At 50.3% G+C, this 16,645-nt stretch overlaps 1 protein-coding gene across 1 annotated transcript in view; it reads right to left on the minus strand.

Annotated features, from left to right (window-relative positions):
* Positions 1–1,551: 1,551 nt before the first annotated feature.
* The window catches only part of LOC144766557 (potassium-transporting ATPase alpha chain 2-like), a 39,561-nt gene continuing 24,467 nt past the window's right edge, over positions 1,552–16,645 (minus strand). The window contains exons 16-23 of the mRNA XM_078650362.1: positions 15,969–16,137; positions 14,737–14,891; positions 13,581–13,704; positions 11,771–11,916; positions 11,128–11,261; positions 7,910–8,011; positions 7,163–7,254; positions 1,552–1,807 (exon numbers count right to left, since the gene is read on the minus strand). Of these exons, the coding sequence (XP_078506488.1) occupies positions 1,779–1,807; positions 7,163–7,254; positions 7,910–8,011; positions 11,128–11,261; positions 11,771–11,916; positions 13,581–13,704; positions 14,737–14,891; positions 15,969–16,137 (951 nt within the window). The 3' untranslated portion in view covers positions 1,552–1,778. The remainder of the gene's footprint in view (positions 1,808–7,162; positions 7,255–7,909; positions 8,012–11,127; positions 11,262–11,770; positions 11,917–13,580; positions 13,705–14,736; positions 14,892–15,968; positions 16,138–16,645) is intronic.

Genomic DNA, 16,645 nt, shown 5'->3' on the forward strand with positions numbered 1-16,645 from the left:
GGAAGAATCGATAATGGAGGTGAGATCTTTGGGAGAATCTATACTGGAGGTGAGATCTTTGGGAGAATCTATACTGGAGGTGAGATCTCTGGGAGAATCTATAATGGAGGTGAGATCTCTGGGAGAATCTATAATGGAGGTGAGATCTCTGGGAGAATATATACTGGAGGTGAGATCACTAAGAGAATCTATAATGGAGGTGAGATCTCTGGGAGAATTTATAATGGAGGTGAGATCTCTGGGAGAATCTGTACTGGAGGTGAGATCTCTGGAGAATCTATAATGGAGGTGAGATCTCTGGGAGAATCTATAATGGAGGTGAGATCACTAAGAGAATCTATAATGGAGGTGAGATCTCTGGGAGAATCTATAATGGAGGTGAGATCACTAAGAGAATCTATAATGGAGGTGAGATCTCTGGGAGAATCTATAATGGAGGTGAGATCTCTGGGAGAATCTATAATGGAGGTGAGATCTCTGGGAGAATCTATAATGGAGGTGAGATCACTAAGAGAATCTATAATGGAGGTGAGATCACTAAGAGAATCTATAATGGAGTGAGATCTCTGGGAGAATCTATAATGGAGGTGAGATCTCTGGAAGAATCTATAATGGAGGTGAGATCTTTGGGAGAATCTATACTGGAGGTGAGATCACTAAGAGAATCTATAATGGAGGTGAGATCTCTGGGAGAATCTATAATGGAGATGAGATCTCTGGGAGAATCTATAATGGAGGTGAGATCTCTGGGAGAATCTATACTGGAGGTGAGATCACTAAGAGAATCTATAATGGAGGTGAGATCTCTGGGAGAATCTATAATGGAGATGAGATCTCTGGGAGAATCTATAATGGAGGTGAGATCTCTGGGAGAATCTATACTGGAGGTGAGATCACTAAGAGAATCTATAATGGAGGTGAGATCTCTGTGAGAATCTATAGTGGAGGTGAGATCTCTGGAAGAATCTATAATGGAGGTGAGATCTCTGTGAGAATCTATAATGGAGGTGGGATCTCTGGGAGAATCTATACTGGAGGTGAGATCACTAAGAGAATCTATAATGGAGGTGAGATCTCTGTGAGAATCTATAATGGAGGTGAGATCTCTGTGAGAATCTATAATGGAGGTGAGATCTCTGGGAGAATCTATACTGGAGGTGAGATCTCTGGGAGAATCTATACTGGAGGTGAGATCTTTAAGAGAATCTAGCCTCAGTATTAGGCAGGAGGTGGCAAGCAGAGACAAAACGTCACTGAAAATCAGTCTTTTTAGATGAGAATACAGAGAGATGTCGATGAAATCAGCACGCGTTCTCTTTTAACATATATGCGTCTCCTGTATAATGATTATGTAAATATCAAAACCACCACATTTAAACAATGGTAGATATTTCTGGAAAGGTATAAGAGGATGCCACTTTGGAAACCAAATCCTGCATTGAATATACATTTAGTTGCTAAAAGTAGCAGATTTAGTACTGAAGAAAGGTCACTAACATCTTAAAGAAGGAGAAATGTCCACATTTAGAAAACAAAAACTTTATTGGAAATGATACAGAGCAGAAATAGATACATTATTAAGTGGGATATCCATAGGAACCAGACCACCAAAATAACAAAGCAATTTACACAAACATGTCGAGTCTTAACCGCCCAGCGGTCTGCCGTGTCTACGATGGAGGGGAGGACCAGCCTCCACTCCCGCCGCATCGATGCCGGGTGACGTCCTCATTCCACTCCCGTGGCGACACTTCTCCACATCTGGCGCCTCCTGGAGGTTAGTAGTATAACTCTCTGTCGATCCAAGCTGAAGCAAGGACAAAAAGATGGAGTTAAAATCTGGCCACTTCCTAAGTCTTAGGGCGTTAGAGCTCATGGGACAACCGCTGAAAGTCTCAACAATGGGCTGAGAGCGAGTCCCAAAAGTCTAACATTCGCCCAATGACCGCACACTAACATGACAGGCAACTGAGCACAGCTACTCATGCCACTGGAGCACAGCACTCTGACACACTCTAGAGCGACGGTTACTTGAGGTCCACACTCAAGGATCACATACATCGGAGGTTCTGGCACCACAACCCAACGCAACTAGTAAACCCATGTACCCACGGGGCTGCGCATGAATTCTAACACTCAACCAATGACCCCTTATACGGAAGTGTCAGCGAAAAAGCCGATGTTCAGTCACTGACGCTCAACAATCAGTGAATAGACAAAAAGACCTAATGCACAGACAATAATAACCAGATCCCCAACAATGACCGCATATATCCGAGGGTCAGTTACTGGAGCCCAGCATGCAAAGAACAGTCATTACAGACCAACACTCAGCCAATGACCCCTTGTAAGAGAGTGTCTACGTCTAAAGACCAACCCTCAATGACCCCTTTTAAGAGAGAGTCTACCACTGAAGGCCAACGCTCAATGACCCCTTGTAAGAGAAGGTCTACCACTGAAGGCCAACGCTCAATGACCCCTTGTAACCCAACCCTCAATGGCCCAACCCTCAATGACCCCTTTTAAGAGAGAGTCTACCACTGAAGGCCAACGCTCAATGACCCCTTGTAAGAGAAGGTCTACCACTGAAGGCCAACGCTCAATGACCCCTTGTAACCCAACCCTCAATGGCCCAACCCTCAATGTCCCCTTGTAAGAGAGAGTCTACCACTGAAGGCCAACGCTCAATGACCCCTTGTGAGAGAAGGTCTACCACTGAAGGCCAACGCTCAATGACCCCTTGTAAGAGAGGGTCTACCACTGAAGGCCAACGCTCAATGACCCCTTGTAAGAGAAGGTCTACCACTGAAACCCAACACTCAATGACCCCTTGTAACCCAACCCTCAATGACCCAACCCTCAATGACCCCTTGTAAGAGAGAGTCTACCACTGAAGGCCAACCCTCAATGACCCCTTGTAAGAGAGAGTCTACCACTGAAGGCCAACGCTCAATGACCCCTTGTAAGAGAGGGTCTACCACTGAAGCCCAACGCTCAATGACCCCTTGTAAGAGAGTCTACCACTGAAGGCCAACGCTCAATGACCCCTTGTAAGAGAGGGTCTACCACTGAAGCCCAACGCTCAATGACCCCTTGTAAGAGAGGGTCTACCACTGAAGCCCAACGCTCAATGACCCCTTGTAAGAGAGGGTCTACCACTGAAGCCCAACGCTCAATGACCCCTTGTAAGAGAGGGTCTACCACTGAAGCCCAACGCTCAATGACCCCTTGTAAGAGAGTCTACCACTGAAACCAAACGCTCAATGACCCCTTGTAAGAGGGGGTCTACCACTGAAGGCCAACGCTCAATGACCCCTTGTAAGAGAGTGCCTACGTCTAAAGACCAACCCTCAATGACCCTTGTAAGAGAAGGTCTACCACTGAAGGCCAACGCTCAATGACCCCTTGTAAGAGAGTGCCTACGTCTAAAGACCAACCCTCAATGACCCTTGTAAGAGAAGGTCTACCACTGAAGGCCAACGCTCAATGACCCCTTGTAAGAGAGTGCCTACGTCTAAAGACCAACCCTCAATGACCCTTGTAAGAGAAGGTCTACCACTGAAGGCCAACGCTCAATGACCCCTTGTAAGAGAGTGCCTACGTCTAAAGACCAACCCTCAATGACCCTTGTAAGAGAAGGTCTACCACTGAAACCCAACACTCAATGACCCCTTGTAAGAGAGAGTCTACCACTGAAGCCCAACGCTCAATGACCCCTTGTAAAAGAGAGTCTACCACTGAAGGCCAACGCTCAATGACCCCTTTTAAGAGACAGTCTACCACTGAAGGCCAACGCTCAATGACCCCTTGTAAGAGACAGTCTACCACTGGAGCCCAACGCTCAATGACCCCTCGTAAGAGAGGGTCTACCGCTGAAACCAAACGCTCAATGACCCCTTGTAAGAGAAGGTCTACCACTGAAGGCCAACGCTCAATGACCCCTTGTAAGAGAGGGTCTACCACTGAAGGCCAACGCTCAATGACCCCTTGCAAGAGAGTCTACCACTGAAACCAAACGCTCAATGACCCCTTGTAAGAGACAGTCTACCACTGGAGCCCAACGCTCAATGACCCCTCGTAAGAGAGGGTCTACCGCTGAAACCAAACGCTCAATGACCCCTTGTAAGAGGGGGTCTACCACTGAAACCCAACACTCAATGACCCCTTGTAACCCAACCCTCAATGACCCCTTGTAAGAGAGAGTCTACCACTGAAGGCCAACCCTCAATGACCCCTTGTAAGAGAGAGTCTACCACTGAAGGCCAACGCTCAATGACCCCTTGTAACCCAACCCTCAATGACCCCTTGTAAGAGAGAGTCTACCACTGAAGGCCAACCCTCAATGACCCCTTGTAAGAGAGAGTCTACCACTGAAGGCCAACGCTCAATGACCCCTTGTAAGAGAGGGTCTACCACTGGAGTCCAACGCTCAATGACCCCTTGTAAGAGAGGGTCTACCACTGAAACCCAACACTCAATGACCCCTTGTAACCCAACCCTCAATGACCCAACCCACAATGACCTCTTGTAAGAGAGAGTCTACCACTGAAGGTCAACCCTCAATGACCCCTTGTAAGAGACAGTCTACCACTGAAGGCCAACGCTCAATGACCCCTCGTAAGAGAGGGTCTACCACTGAAACCCAACACTCAATGACCCCTTGTAAGAGACAGTCTACCACTGAAGGCCAACCCTCAATGACCCCTTGTAGGAGAGTGTCTACCACTGAAACCCAACACTCAATGACCCCTTGTAACCCAACCCTCAATGACCCAACCCTCAATGACCCCTTGTAAGAGAGAGTCTACCACTGAAGGCCAACGCTCAATGACCCCTTTTAAGAGACAGTCTACCACTGAAGGCCAACGCTCAATGACCCCTTGTAAGAGACAGTCTACCACTGGAGCCCAACGCTCAATGACCCCTCGTAAGAGAGGGTCTACCGCTGAAACCAAACGCTCAATGACCCCTTGTAAGAGAGTCTACCACTGAAACCAAACGCTCAATGACCCCTTGTAAGAGGGGGTCTACCACTGAAGCCCAACGCTCAATGACCCCTTGTAAGAGAGTCTACCACTGAAACCAAACGCTCAATGACCCCTTGTAAGAGGGGGTCTACCACTGAAGGCCAACGCTCAATGACCCCTTGTAACCCAACCCTCAATGACCCCTTGTAAGAGAGAGTCTACCACTGAAGGCCAACCCTCAATGACCCCTTGTAAGAGAGAGTCTACCACTGAAGGCCAACGCTCAATGACCCCTTGTAAGAGAGGGTCTACCACTGAAGGCCAACGCTCAATGACCCCTTGTAACCCAACCCTCAATGACCCAACCCTCAATGACCCCTTGTAAGAGAGAGTCTACCACTGAAGGCCAACGCTCAATGACCCCTTGTAAGAGAGAGTCTACCACTGAAGGTCAACGCTCAATGACCCCTTGTAAGAGAGGGTCTACCACTGAAGGCCAACGCTCAATGACCCCTTGTAAGAGAGGGTCTACCACTGAAGGCCAACGCTCAATGACCCCTTGCAAGAGAGTCTACCACTGAAACCAAACGCTCAATGACCCCTTGTAAGAGACAGTCTACCACTGGAGCCCAACGCTCAATGACCCCTCGTAAGAGAGGGTCTACCGCTGAAACCAAACGCTCAATGACCCCTTGTAAGAGAGTCTACCACTGAAACCAAACGCTCAATGACCCCTTGTAAGAGGGGGTCTACCACTGAAGCCCAACGCTCAATGACCCCTTGTAAGAGAGAGTCTACCACTGAAGGCCAACGCTCAATGACCCCTTGTAAGAGAGAGTCTACCACTGAAGGCCAACGCTCAATGACCCCTTGTAAGAGAGAGTCTACCACTGAAGGCCAACGCTCAATGACCCCTTGTAAGAGAGGGTCTACCACTGAAGCCCAACGCTCAATGACCCCTTGTAAGAGAGGGTCTACCACTGAAGCCCAACGCTCAATGACCCCTTGTAAGAGAGGGTCTACCACTGGAGTCCAACGCTCAATGACCCCTTGTGAGAGAAGGTCTACCACTGAAGGCCAACGCTCAATGACCCCTTGTAAGAGAGAGTCTACCACTGAATGCCAACGCTCAATGACCCCATGTAAGAGACCTGTAGTGCATGCATGTGTGAATGAGTTGGTAGTTCAGGGCTGGTTTCGGTTGATGCAGACACCTTGTGGGTTCATAATTATCCCTTCACCTCCACCTGCACGTTTCTGTGTCGGGGCAGAGTGAGATGCTGCGGAAGAGTGATAGAACCCCGTTTCTACGCATCCTAGGGGGGTGGGTAGCAAGAGTACATTCAGCCGCTAGTCCCCAGAAGTGCTGATCTGTGCCTCTACCGGGACAGACAAATCATCACAGTTCCACCATCACTACCATCAAGAGTAAAAGAAAAGAAAACACTTTCAACCCTGGAATGTGCAAAAGAGAAGAAAACACTTATACCCTGGGAATGTGCAAAAGAGAAGAAAACACTTACACTCCAGGAAGGTGCAAAAGAGAAGAAAATACACCCCGGGAATGTGCAAAAGAGAAGAAAACACTTACACCCCGGGAATGTGCAAAAGAGAAGAAAACACTTACACCCTGGGAAGGTGCAAAAGAGAAGAAAACACTTACACCCCGGGAATGTGCAAAAGAGAAGAAAACACACCCTGGGAAGGTGCAAAAGAGAAGAAAACACACCCCGGGAATGTGCAAAAGAGAAGAAAACACTTACACCCCGGGAAGGTGTAAAAGAGAAGAAAACACTTATACCCCGGGAATGTGCAAAAGAGAAGAAAACACTTACATCCTGGGAAGGTGCAAAAGAGAAGAAAACACTTACACCCCGGGAAGGTGCAAAAGAGAAGAAAACACTTATACCCCGGGAATGTGCAAAAGAGAAGAAAACACTTACACCCTGGGAAGGTGCAAAAGATAAGAAAACACTTATACCCCGGGAATGTGCAAAAGAGAAGAAAACACTTACATCCTGGGAAGGTGCAAAAGAGAAGAAAACACTTACATCCTGGGAAGGTGCAAAAGATAAGAAAACACTTATACCCCGGGAATGTGCAAAAGAGAAGAAAACACTTACATCCTGGGAAGGTGCAAAAGAGATGAAAACACTTATACCCTGGGAAGGTGCAAAAGAGAAGAAAACACTTACACCCCGGGAAGGTGCGGATCAAATATTTCCGAAGTTCATCATACGCCAGAATCAGGATAGCGAAGTGAATGGACACAAACCAGTACTGGATCCTACAGGGAGAAAAGAAATTGGGAAGAGTATGAGGAGAGACAGAAGAATCAAGCATTGATGCATTCAATGAATCAGTACAAAGGCATCCGAGGTTCTGCAGCTACTCTTTTTGGGAAACCCCGGTCAGTCAAGTAATAACATATGAAGTGGTCTGAAACCTTGGACGAGGTGTTACAAAACTTAATTTAAAGATCATGAAATATACTGTTTGGAAGAGACTTCTGGGACTTCTTGTTTGCTTAATGCATCTGCTAGGAGCCAAGGAGATTGTAAGCAGGCTTAGCTCACATAGATGTTCAAACATGAACAGAGAGGAGTGAAGGATTGTCGACTTGTACAACTAGTAAGAACCCTAGAGCGAGCATTCTCAACTGTTGGCTTCTGGGATTCTGTATTAAAGAATTTGCTTTACAAAACCCCCAAACACCATCAAAGTAAATCTACACAAATTCATGCATACAATGGATACAACCGAATATTTCTGAAGTGTCTCTGCACTTAGCAGGGTTTTACCCAATGACATAATATCTTCTCCCCTTCTGGAGAAGCCCCCTCCCCAAGGACCTGCTCCACAAGATGTTGGCACCAGAGTGACACTCCCTCAGAAAGCCCCTAGAAGAGTCCCTGGTGCAGGCCGCACAGGATCTGACTTACCTCAGAGGTGAGAAGTGCAGCGCCTCGTCCATGCCGGGGCAGTAGCAAAGGAAGACCCCGATGACGATCTGCGACAGCACCCCCAAGAAGATCACCTTGTTCCTGAAACATCACAAACCTCACATTACTCTTCCACATCCTGTGGGTCCACAAGAACCACAAAAACACGTCCAGCTCTAAGTGGACATTCTGGGGATGAAGATTATCTTGGAACTCCCTGCAGTATCTGATGGGATATGAAGGAGTCCTGCAGAAAGAGTGGTGCTGCTCTCTGAAGACAGTCAGGGTTATATAAATAGATTGAAGAGCAGACGCATGAGCCCCACCAGAGCAGAGGTCAGACCGACTGCACCCGTGGCAGACAATGTGGTCCCACTGTGGTCATTCGGCTGTGGTCCTGGGCGAAGGCCGGCCTCCCTGGGCCTCAGCTCCCTCATCTTGCTATATCACGGCTACTTTACATGCGGGTGAGAATCTTGCCCTGAAGGTTGTTAGAATTCACCACTAGCAAACACTAGTTAACTGTACAGTGGAGAAGAAAGGGTCATGGTTGGGTCATGGGTGGGGTCAGAGGTACAGTGGAGAAGAAAGGGTCATAGTTGACAGGGTCATAGTTGGGTCATTGATGGGGTCAGAGGTACATTGGAGGAGAAAGGGTCATAGTTGGGTCACGGGTGGGTTCAGAGGAACAGTAGAGAAGAAAGGGTCATATTTGGGTCATGGGTGGGTTCAGAGGTGCAGTGGAGAAGAAATGGTCATGGTTGTGTCATGGATGGGTTCAGAGGTACATTGGAGGAGAAAGGGTCTCAGTTGGGTCATGGGTGGGTTCAGGGGTACAGTGGAGAAGAAAGGGTCATAGTTGGGTCATGGGTTGGTTCAGAGGTACAGTGGAGAAGAAAGGGTCATAGTTGGGTCATGGGTGGGTTCAGAGGTACAGTGGAGGAGAAATGGTCATGGTTGGGTCATTGGAGGGTTCAGAGGTACATTGGAGGAGAAAGGGTCATAGTTGGGTCACGGGTGGGTTCAGAGGTACAGTGGAGAAGAAAGGGTCTCAGTTGGGTCATGGGTGGGTTCAGAGGTACATTGGAGAAGAAAGGGTCATAGTTGGGTCATGGGTGGGTTCAGAGGTACATTGGAGGAGAAATGGTCATGGTTGGGTCATTGGAGGGTTCAGAGGTACATTGGAGGAGAAAGGGTCATAGTTGGGTCATGGGTGGGTTCAGAGGTACAGTGGAGAAGAAAGGGTCTCAGTTGGGTCATGGGTGGGTTCAGAGGTACAGTGGAGAAGAAAGGGTCATAGTTGGGTCATGGGTGGGTTCAGAGGTACATTGGAGGAGAAATGGTCATGGTTGGGTCATTGGAGGGTTCAGAGGTACATTGGAGGAGAAAGGGTCATAGTTGGGTCACGGGTGGGTTCAGAGGTACATTGGAGAAGAAAGGGTCATAGTTGGGTCATGGGTGGGTTCAGAGGTACATTGGAGGAGAAATGGTCATGGTTGGGTCATTGGAGGGTTCAGAGGTACATTGGAGGAGAAAGGGTCATAGTTGGGTCATGGGTGGGTTCAGAGGTACAGTGGAGAAGAAAGGGTCTCAGTTGGGTCATGGGTGGGTTCAGAGGTACAGTGGAGAAGAAAGGGTCATAGTTGGGTCATGGGTGGGTTCAGAGGTACATTGGAGGAGAAATGGTCATGGTTGGGTCATTGGAGGGTTCAGAGGTACATTGGAGGAGAAAGGGTCATAGTTGGGTCACGGGTGGGTTCAGAGGTACATTGGAGAAGAAAGGGTCATAGTTGGGTCATGGGTGGGTTCAGAGGTACATTGGAGGAGAAATGGTCATGGTTGGGTCATTGGAGGGTTCAGAGGTACATTGGAGGAGAAAGGGTCATAGTTGGGTCACGGGTGGGTTCAGAGGTACATTGGAGATGCAAGGGTCATAGTTGGGTCATGGGTGGGTTCAGAGGTACAGTGGAGAAGAAAGGGTCATAGTTGGGTCATGGGTTGGTTCAGAGGTGCAGTGGAGAAGAAAGGGTCATAGTTGGGTCATGGGTGGGTTCAGGGGTACAGTGAAGAAGAAAGGGTCATGGTTGGGTCATGGGTGGGTTCAGGGGTACAGTGGAGAAGAAAGGGTCATAGTTGGGTCATGGGTTGGTTCAGAGGTACATTGGAGGAGAAATGGTCATGGTTGGGTCATTGGAGGGTTCAGAGGTACAGTGGAGAAGAAAGGGTCATGGTTGGGTCATGGGTGGGTTCAGGGGTACAGTGAAGAAGAAAGGGTCATGGTTGGGTCATGGGTGGGTTCAGGGGTACAGTGGAGAAGAAAGGGTCATGGTTGGGTCATGGGTGGGTTCAGGGGTACAGTGAAGAAGAAAGGGTCATGGTTGGGTCATGGGTGGGTTCAGGGGTACATTGGAGGAGAAATGGTCATGGTTGGGTCATTGGAGGGTTCAGAGGTACAGTGGAGAAGAAAGGGTCATGGTTGGGTCATTGGAGGGTTCAGAGGTACAGTGGAGAAGAAAGGGTCATGGTTGGGTCATTGGAGGGTTCAGAGGTACAGTGGAGAAGAAAGGGTCATGGTTGGGTCATTGGGGGGTTCAGAGGTACATTGGAGATGCAAGGGTCATAGTTGGGTCACGGGTGGTTTCAGAGGTACAGTGGAGAAGAAAGGGTCATGGTTGGGTCATGGGTGGGTTCAGAGGTGCAGTGGAGAAGAAAGGGTCATGGTTGGGTCATTGGGGGTTCAGAGGTGCAGTGGAGAAGAAAGGGTCATAGATGGGTCATGAATGGGTTCAGAGGTACAGTGGAGAAGAAAGGGTCATGGTTGGGTCATTGGGGGGTTCAGAGGTGCAGTGGAGAAGAAAGGGTCATAGATGGGTCATGAATGGGTTCAGAGGTACAGTGGAGAAGAAAGGATTGCAGTTGGGTCATGGGTGGGTTCAGAGGTGCAGTGGAAGAAGAGAGGGTCATAGTTGGGTCATGGTTGGGTTATGGGTGGGTTCAGAGGTACAGTGGAGAGGGAAGTCTTAGGATTGGGCCATTGACGAGTTTAGCTGCACTGAGGACAAGGACAAGTTAGCTTTGGCTGATCAGTAAATTAATCTTAATAGGAAAGACAAGTTTACACAGAAGTTTATGGGCACAGGGTGTAATCTCCACATCATAGCTATGGGTTACAAAGGCATGGGACCGCCTTGCAATATCTGACAGGAATTATATCTTACCTGAAAAAATTACTGTTAAAAATTGTATTCTTTCTCGTTTTGCGAATAAAAGCATCTGCCATCTGGCACACCACAATGCTGATAAAAAATCCAGAGTAGCAGAACCACTCCTGCTGCAATCGCTGATAATAGGTCTGTGGGAGAAAGGAAGACAAGGTGAGCCTTGGCCACAGAAGAACCAAAGTGTCAGAGATAAAGAACAGTAAGAACAAACTGAAGAAGACAAAGAGAAGGAAAGTCAATACATACTGAGCCCAACCAACCGAGGAACACTTCTCTAGAAGATAGGGATTCAGAGGCAAAGAACGAACAAGATGTCAAAGATAACCAGCGGTTGGAGAGAGCGACAGCTAACCACCCACAGCACCAGGAAACAGTTGTGTTCTTTACAAATACAGAGATGCTAGATTGAGACAGACCCAACCAGCAGAGACAAGAGATGCGAGATTGTGACAACAAACAATCACAGTGGAATGAACCAGAGACAAAACACAGACTGAACGTGCCAAAGAGAAATCCAGCGATGAGTGACAGTCTCAGTCCTCGTGAGAGGTTATCGGATATGCCCTCCAGAGAGGTCACGCCTTCTCCATGGGCAGTTTCCTCTCTCTGCCCTTTAGGGGTGTCACCAAGGGGCTCTTACCCATTCACTGCCGTAGCTGTCCTCCAGTTCTAATTCCGTCTTACTCTCCCAAGTCGGACGCAGCCCAATCAGTTGCCCTGGAAGGAAGCCTTGTTGGGCCATAATTGTGAAATAATTCGCAAAGCCAGCGAAGGATTCCATGGCGGCTGAAGAGGAAGAATGGAATTATAAGCTGGATGATTTCGGGTGAAATCCATCCATCCATCCATCCATCCATCCAACGATCCATCCATCCATCCATCCAACGATCCATCCATCCATCCATCCATCCAATGATCCATCCATCCATCCATCCATCCAACGATCCATCCATCCAACGATCCATCCATCCATCCATCCATCTATCCATCCATCCATCCAACGATCCATCCATCCATCCATCCATCCATCCATCCATCCAACAATCCATCCATCCAACGATCCATCCATCCATCCATCCATCCAACGATCCATCCATCCATCCAACGATCCATCCATCCAACGATCCATCCATCCATCCAACGATCCATCCATCCATCCATCCAACGATCCATCCATCCATCCATCCATCCATCTATCCATCCATCCAACGATCCATCCATCCAACGATCCATCCATCCATCCATCCATCCATCCATCTATCCATCCATCCAACGATCCATCCATCAATCCATCGATCCCTCCAACGATCCATCCATCCATCCAACGATCCATCCATCCATCCATCCAACGATCAATCCATCCATCCACCCATCCATTCATCCATCCAACAGTGATTACATTAGTCTTGCTGACAAGCCATTAATGCACACCAGTGTCCATGTAACTCATAGACCATAATTTGAACATTTGAAATACTTGTCAGCCATACACTCATCAGAAAACAAACAATATTTTTTTTTCTCACAACTAAGCAAGTGCGCAGAGCAGCAAATATCACTCAATAACAGAGAGAAAAGTGGATGACAGAGACAAGAGAGAGGGAGGGAGAGAAAAGAGAAGAGGGGAGGGTGAGACAAGAGAGGGGGAGAGAGACAAGAGGGGCAGACAAAAGAGGGGGAGAGAGAGAAAAGAGGAAAAGAGGGGGAGACAAAAGAGGGGGGAGAGAGACAAAAGAGGGGGAGAGAGACAACAGAGGGGTGAGAGAGATAAAAGAGGGGAGGGAGAAAAAAGATGGGAGGGAGACAAAAGAGGAGAGAGAGAGAAAAGATGGGGAGAGAGAGAAAAGAGGGGGAGAGAGAGAAAAGAGGGGAGAGACAAAAGAGGAGAGAGAAAAGAGAGAAAAGAGGGGGAGAGAGACAGAAGAGGGGGAGAGAGAAAAAAGATGGGGGGAGAGAAAAAAGATGGGGGGAGAGAGACAAAAGAGGGGGGAGAGACAAAAGATGGGGGGAGAGAGACAAAAGAGGGGGGAGAGACAAAAGAGGGGGGAGAGACAGAAGAGGGGGGAGAGACAGAAGAGGGGGAGAGAGACAAAAGAGGGGGGAGAGACAAAAGAGGGGGGAGAGACAGAAGAGGGGGGAGAGACAAAAGAGGGGGAGAGAGACAAAAGAGGGGGGAGAGAGACAAAAGAGGTGGGAGAGAGAAAAGAGGGGGAGAAAGAAAAGAGGGGGAAGAGAGAAAAGGGGGGAGAGAGAGAAAAGAGGGGGGGGAGAGAGAAAAGAGGGGGAGAGAGAGAAAAGAGGGGGAGAGAGAAAAGAGGGGAGAGAAAGAAAAGAGGGGGAGAGAGAGATGGACAAGACAGGAGCCGCAAGGACAGAGAGGGCCCCGCCTCGAGCCTGCAGGTCATGGTCAGTGTCTGACGTCACACGTTGGCCGAAGGTCACACACTCACCAATATGGAAGTAGGAGTAGCTGAGCAGCTGCTGGTTCACCAGGTGGTCTCTGGTGGGGTGCCTCGGCTTCCGGGTCATGATGTCATTCTCTGGCTTCTCATAGGCCAGGGCAATGGAGGGGATCTGGGGATGAAGGCATGGCTGTAAGCATGATTGGACAGACGGACACATGGATGAATCTCATGAACAGCTGCCCTCCTGCAGAAGGGAGGCGCACACAGCTGGCGAGCTCAGATGTGGGTATCCTCAGTGAACATTAATTCCATGATAGATGGTCGGAAAGGCAGGCAGGCAGACAGGGAGGCAAACAGACAGACAGACAGACAGGCAGGGAGGCAGGCAGGCAGACAGACAGACAGACAGGCAGACAGACAGACAGACAGGCAGGGAGGCAGACAGACAGACAGACAGGCAGACAGACAGACAGGCAGACAGACAGACAGGCAGACAGACAGACAGGCAGGGAGGCAGACAGACAGACAGACAGACAGACAGACAGGCAGACAGGCAGGAAGGCAGGCAGGCAGGCAGACAGACAGACAGACAGGCAGACAGGCAGGAAGGCAGGCAGACAGACAGACAGACAGACAGGGAGGCAGACAGGGAGGCAGACAGGGAGGCAGACAGGGAGGCAGACAGACAGACAGACAGACAGACAGACAGACAGACAGGCAGACAGGCAGGAAGGCAGGCAGGCAGGCAGACAGACAGACAGGCAGACAGGCAGGAAGGCAGGCAGACAGACAGACAGACAGACAGGGAGGCAGACAGGGAGGCAGACAGGGAGGCAGACAGGGAGGCAGACAGACAGACAGACAGACAGACAGACAGACAGACAGGCAGACAGGCAGGAAGGCAGGCAGGCAGGCAGACAGACAGACAGGCAGACAGGCAGGAAGGCAGACAGACAGACAGACAGACAGGGAGGCAGACAGGGAGGCAGACAGGGAGGCAGACAGACAGACAGACAGACAGGCAGACAGGCAGGAAGGCAGGCAGGCAGGCAGACAGACAGACAGGCAGACAGGCAGGAAGGCAGGCAGACAGACAGGCAGACAGGCAGGAAGGCAGGCAGGCAGGCAGACAGACAGATAGACAGACAGGGAGGCAGACAGACAGGCAGGCGGACAGTCACAGTAGATCAGGATTGCTTACGATGTCGGTGCCCAGCTCGATGAAGAGGATGGTGATGGTGCCCAGGGGCAGAGGGCAGTTCAGGATGATGTAGACCATGAAAGGGACCATCTCTGGGATGTTCTTGGTCAGCGTGTATGAGATGGACTTCTTCAGGTTGTCGAAGATTAAGCGGCCTTAGAGGAAAGAGGAAGAAAGAGGGGGGTCGGTGAAGCCACTGGGCAGAGACACACGAGCACTGGCCACAGACCACCCACCGGGTATGCAAGAACTGGACACACCGCGCAGGGGAATGCAACGACTGACCACTCACACACCACCCACCTGAGCAGAGGAATGCAAGGACTGAGCTCCCACAGACCACCCACCTGAGCAGAGGAATGCAAGGACTGAGCTCCCACAGACCACCCACCTGAGCAGGAGGATTACAAGGACTGAGCACCCACAGACCCCCCACCTGTGCAGTGAGGAATGCAAGGACTGAGCTCTCACACACCACCCACCTGAGCAGAGGATTACAAGGACTGAGCTCCCACAGACCACCCACCTGTGCAGAGGATTACAAGGACTGACCACTCACACACCACCCACCTGAGCAGGAGGATTACAAGGACTGAGCTCCCACAGACCACCCACCTGAGCAGGGGAATGCAACGACTGACCACTCACACACCACCCACCTGAGCAGGAGGATTACAAGGACTGAGCTCCCACAGACCACCCACCTGTGCAGGAGGATTACAAGGACTGAGCTCCCACAGACCACCCACCTGAGCAGGAGGATTACAAGGACTGAGCTCCCACAGACCACCCACCTGTGCAGAGGAATGCAGCTACTGAGCACCCACAGACCACCCACCTGTGCAGGAGGATTGCAAGGACTGAGCTCTCACACACCACCCACCTGAGCAGGAGGATTACAAGGACTGAGCTCCCACAGACCACCCACCTGTGCAGAGGAATGCAGCTACTGAGCACCCACAGACCACCCACCTGTGCAGGAGGATTGCAAGGACTGAGCTCCCACTGACCACCCACCTGTGCAGTGAGTAATGCAAGGACTGACATTGCCTAAACTGCCCACATGTGTACCAAAGAATGTGAGCACTGTAGACTCCCAAGGCAGCCCACGTGTGCAGTGAAGTGGGCACAGGACAGGGCAGCTGGCTACCCGGACAAGCCCCAAAAGGCCAGACAGCAGCAGTGACCCAGCAGAGCCGAGCAGACTGACCCTCACCGAAGCACCCTCTCACCTTCCTCTACCCCAGTGATGATGGAGGCGAAGTTGTCGTCCAGAAGGATCATGTCGGCGGTGTGCTTGGCCGCGTCCGAACCAGCGATCCCCATGGCCACTCCGATATTAGCTTTCTTGAGGGCTGGCGAATCGTTGACTCCATCACCAGTGACAGCAACAATGGCCCCCTGGGACAAGAAACAAGAAAGGTCTCAATACTGGAGCCTCCTGTGCTTGCGCCCCCTGCAAATAACAACTCCTGGGCGGGTGAGATCTAGCTATCCATGCCCCCCCTGGAGCGGCAATGCGTCCCCCGCAACCGAACCAACAGGAGCGGACATGGATCAGACTACAGGCCGACAGTCCCAATGCACCCACCAGCCCCAGCCGACAGTGCCAATGCACCCACCAGCCCCCGCCGACAGTGCCAATGCACCCACCAGCCCCAGCCGACAGTCCCAATGCACCCACCAGCCCCAGCCATCAGTCCCAATGCACCCACCAGCCCCAGCCGACAGTCCCAATGCACCTACCAACCCCAGCCGACAGTCCCAAAGCACCCACCAGCCCCGGTCGACAGTCCCAATGCACCCACCAGCCCCGGTCGACAGTCCCAATGCACCCACCAGCCCCGGCCGACAGTCCCAATGCACCCACCAGCCAACAGTCCCAATGCACCCACCAGCCCCAGCCGAC

The sequence above is a fragment of the Lissotriton helveticus genome, chromosome 7, assembly GCF_964261635.1.
Source record: "Lissotriton helveticus chromosome 7, aLisHel1.1, whole genome shotgun sequence".
Taxonomy (NCBI): domain Eukaryota; kingdom Metazoa; phylum Chordata; class Amphibia; order Caudata; family Salamandridae; genus Lissotriton; species Lissotriton helveticus.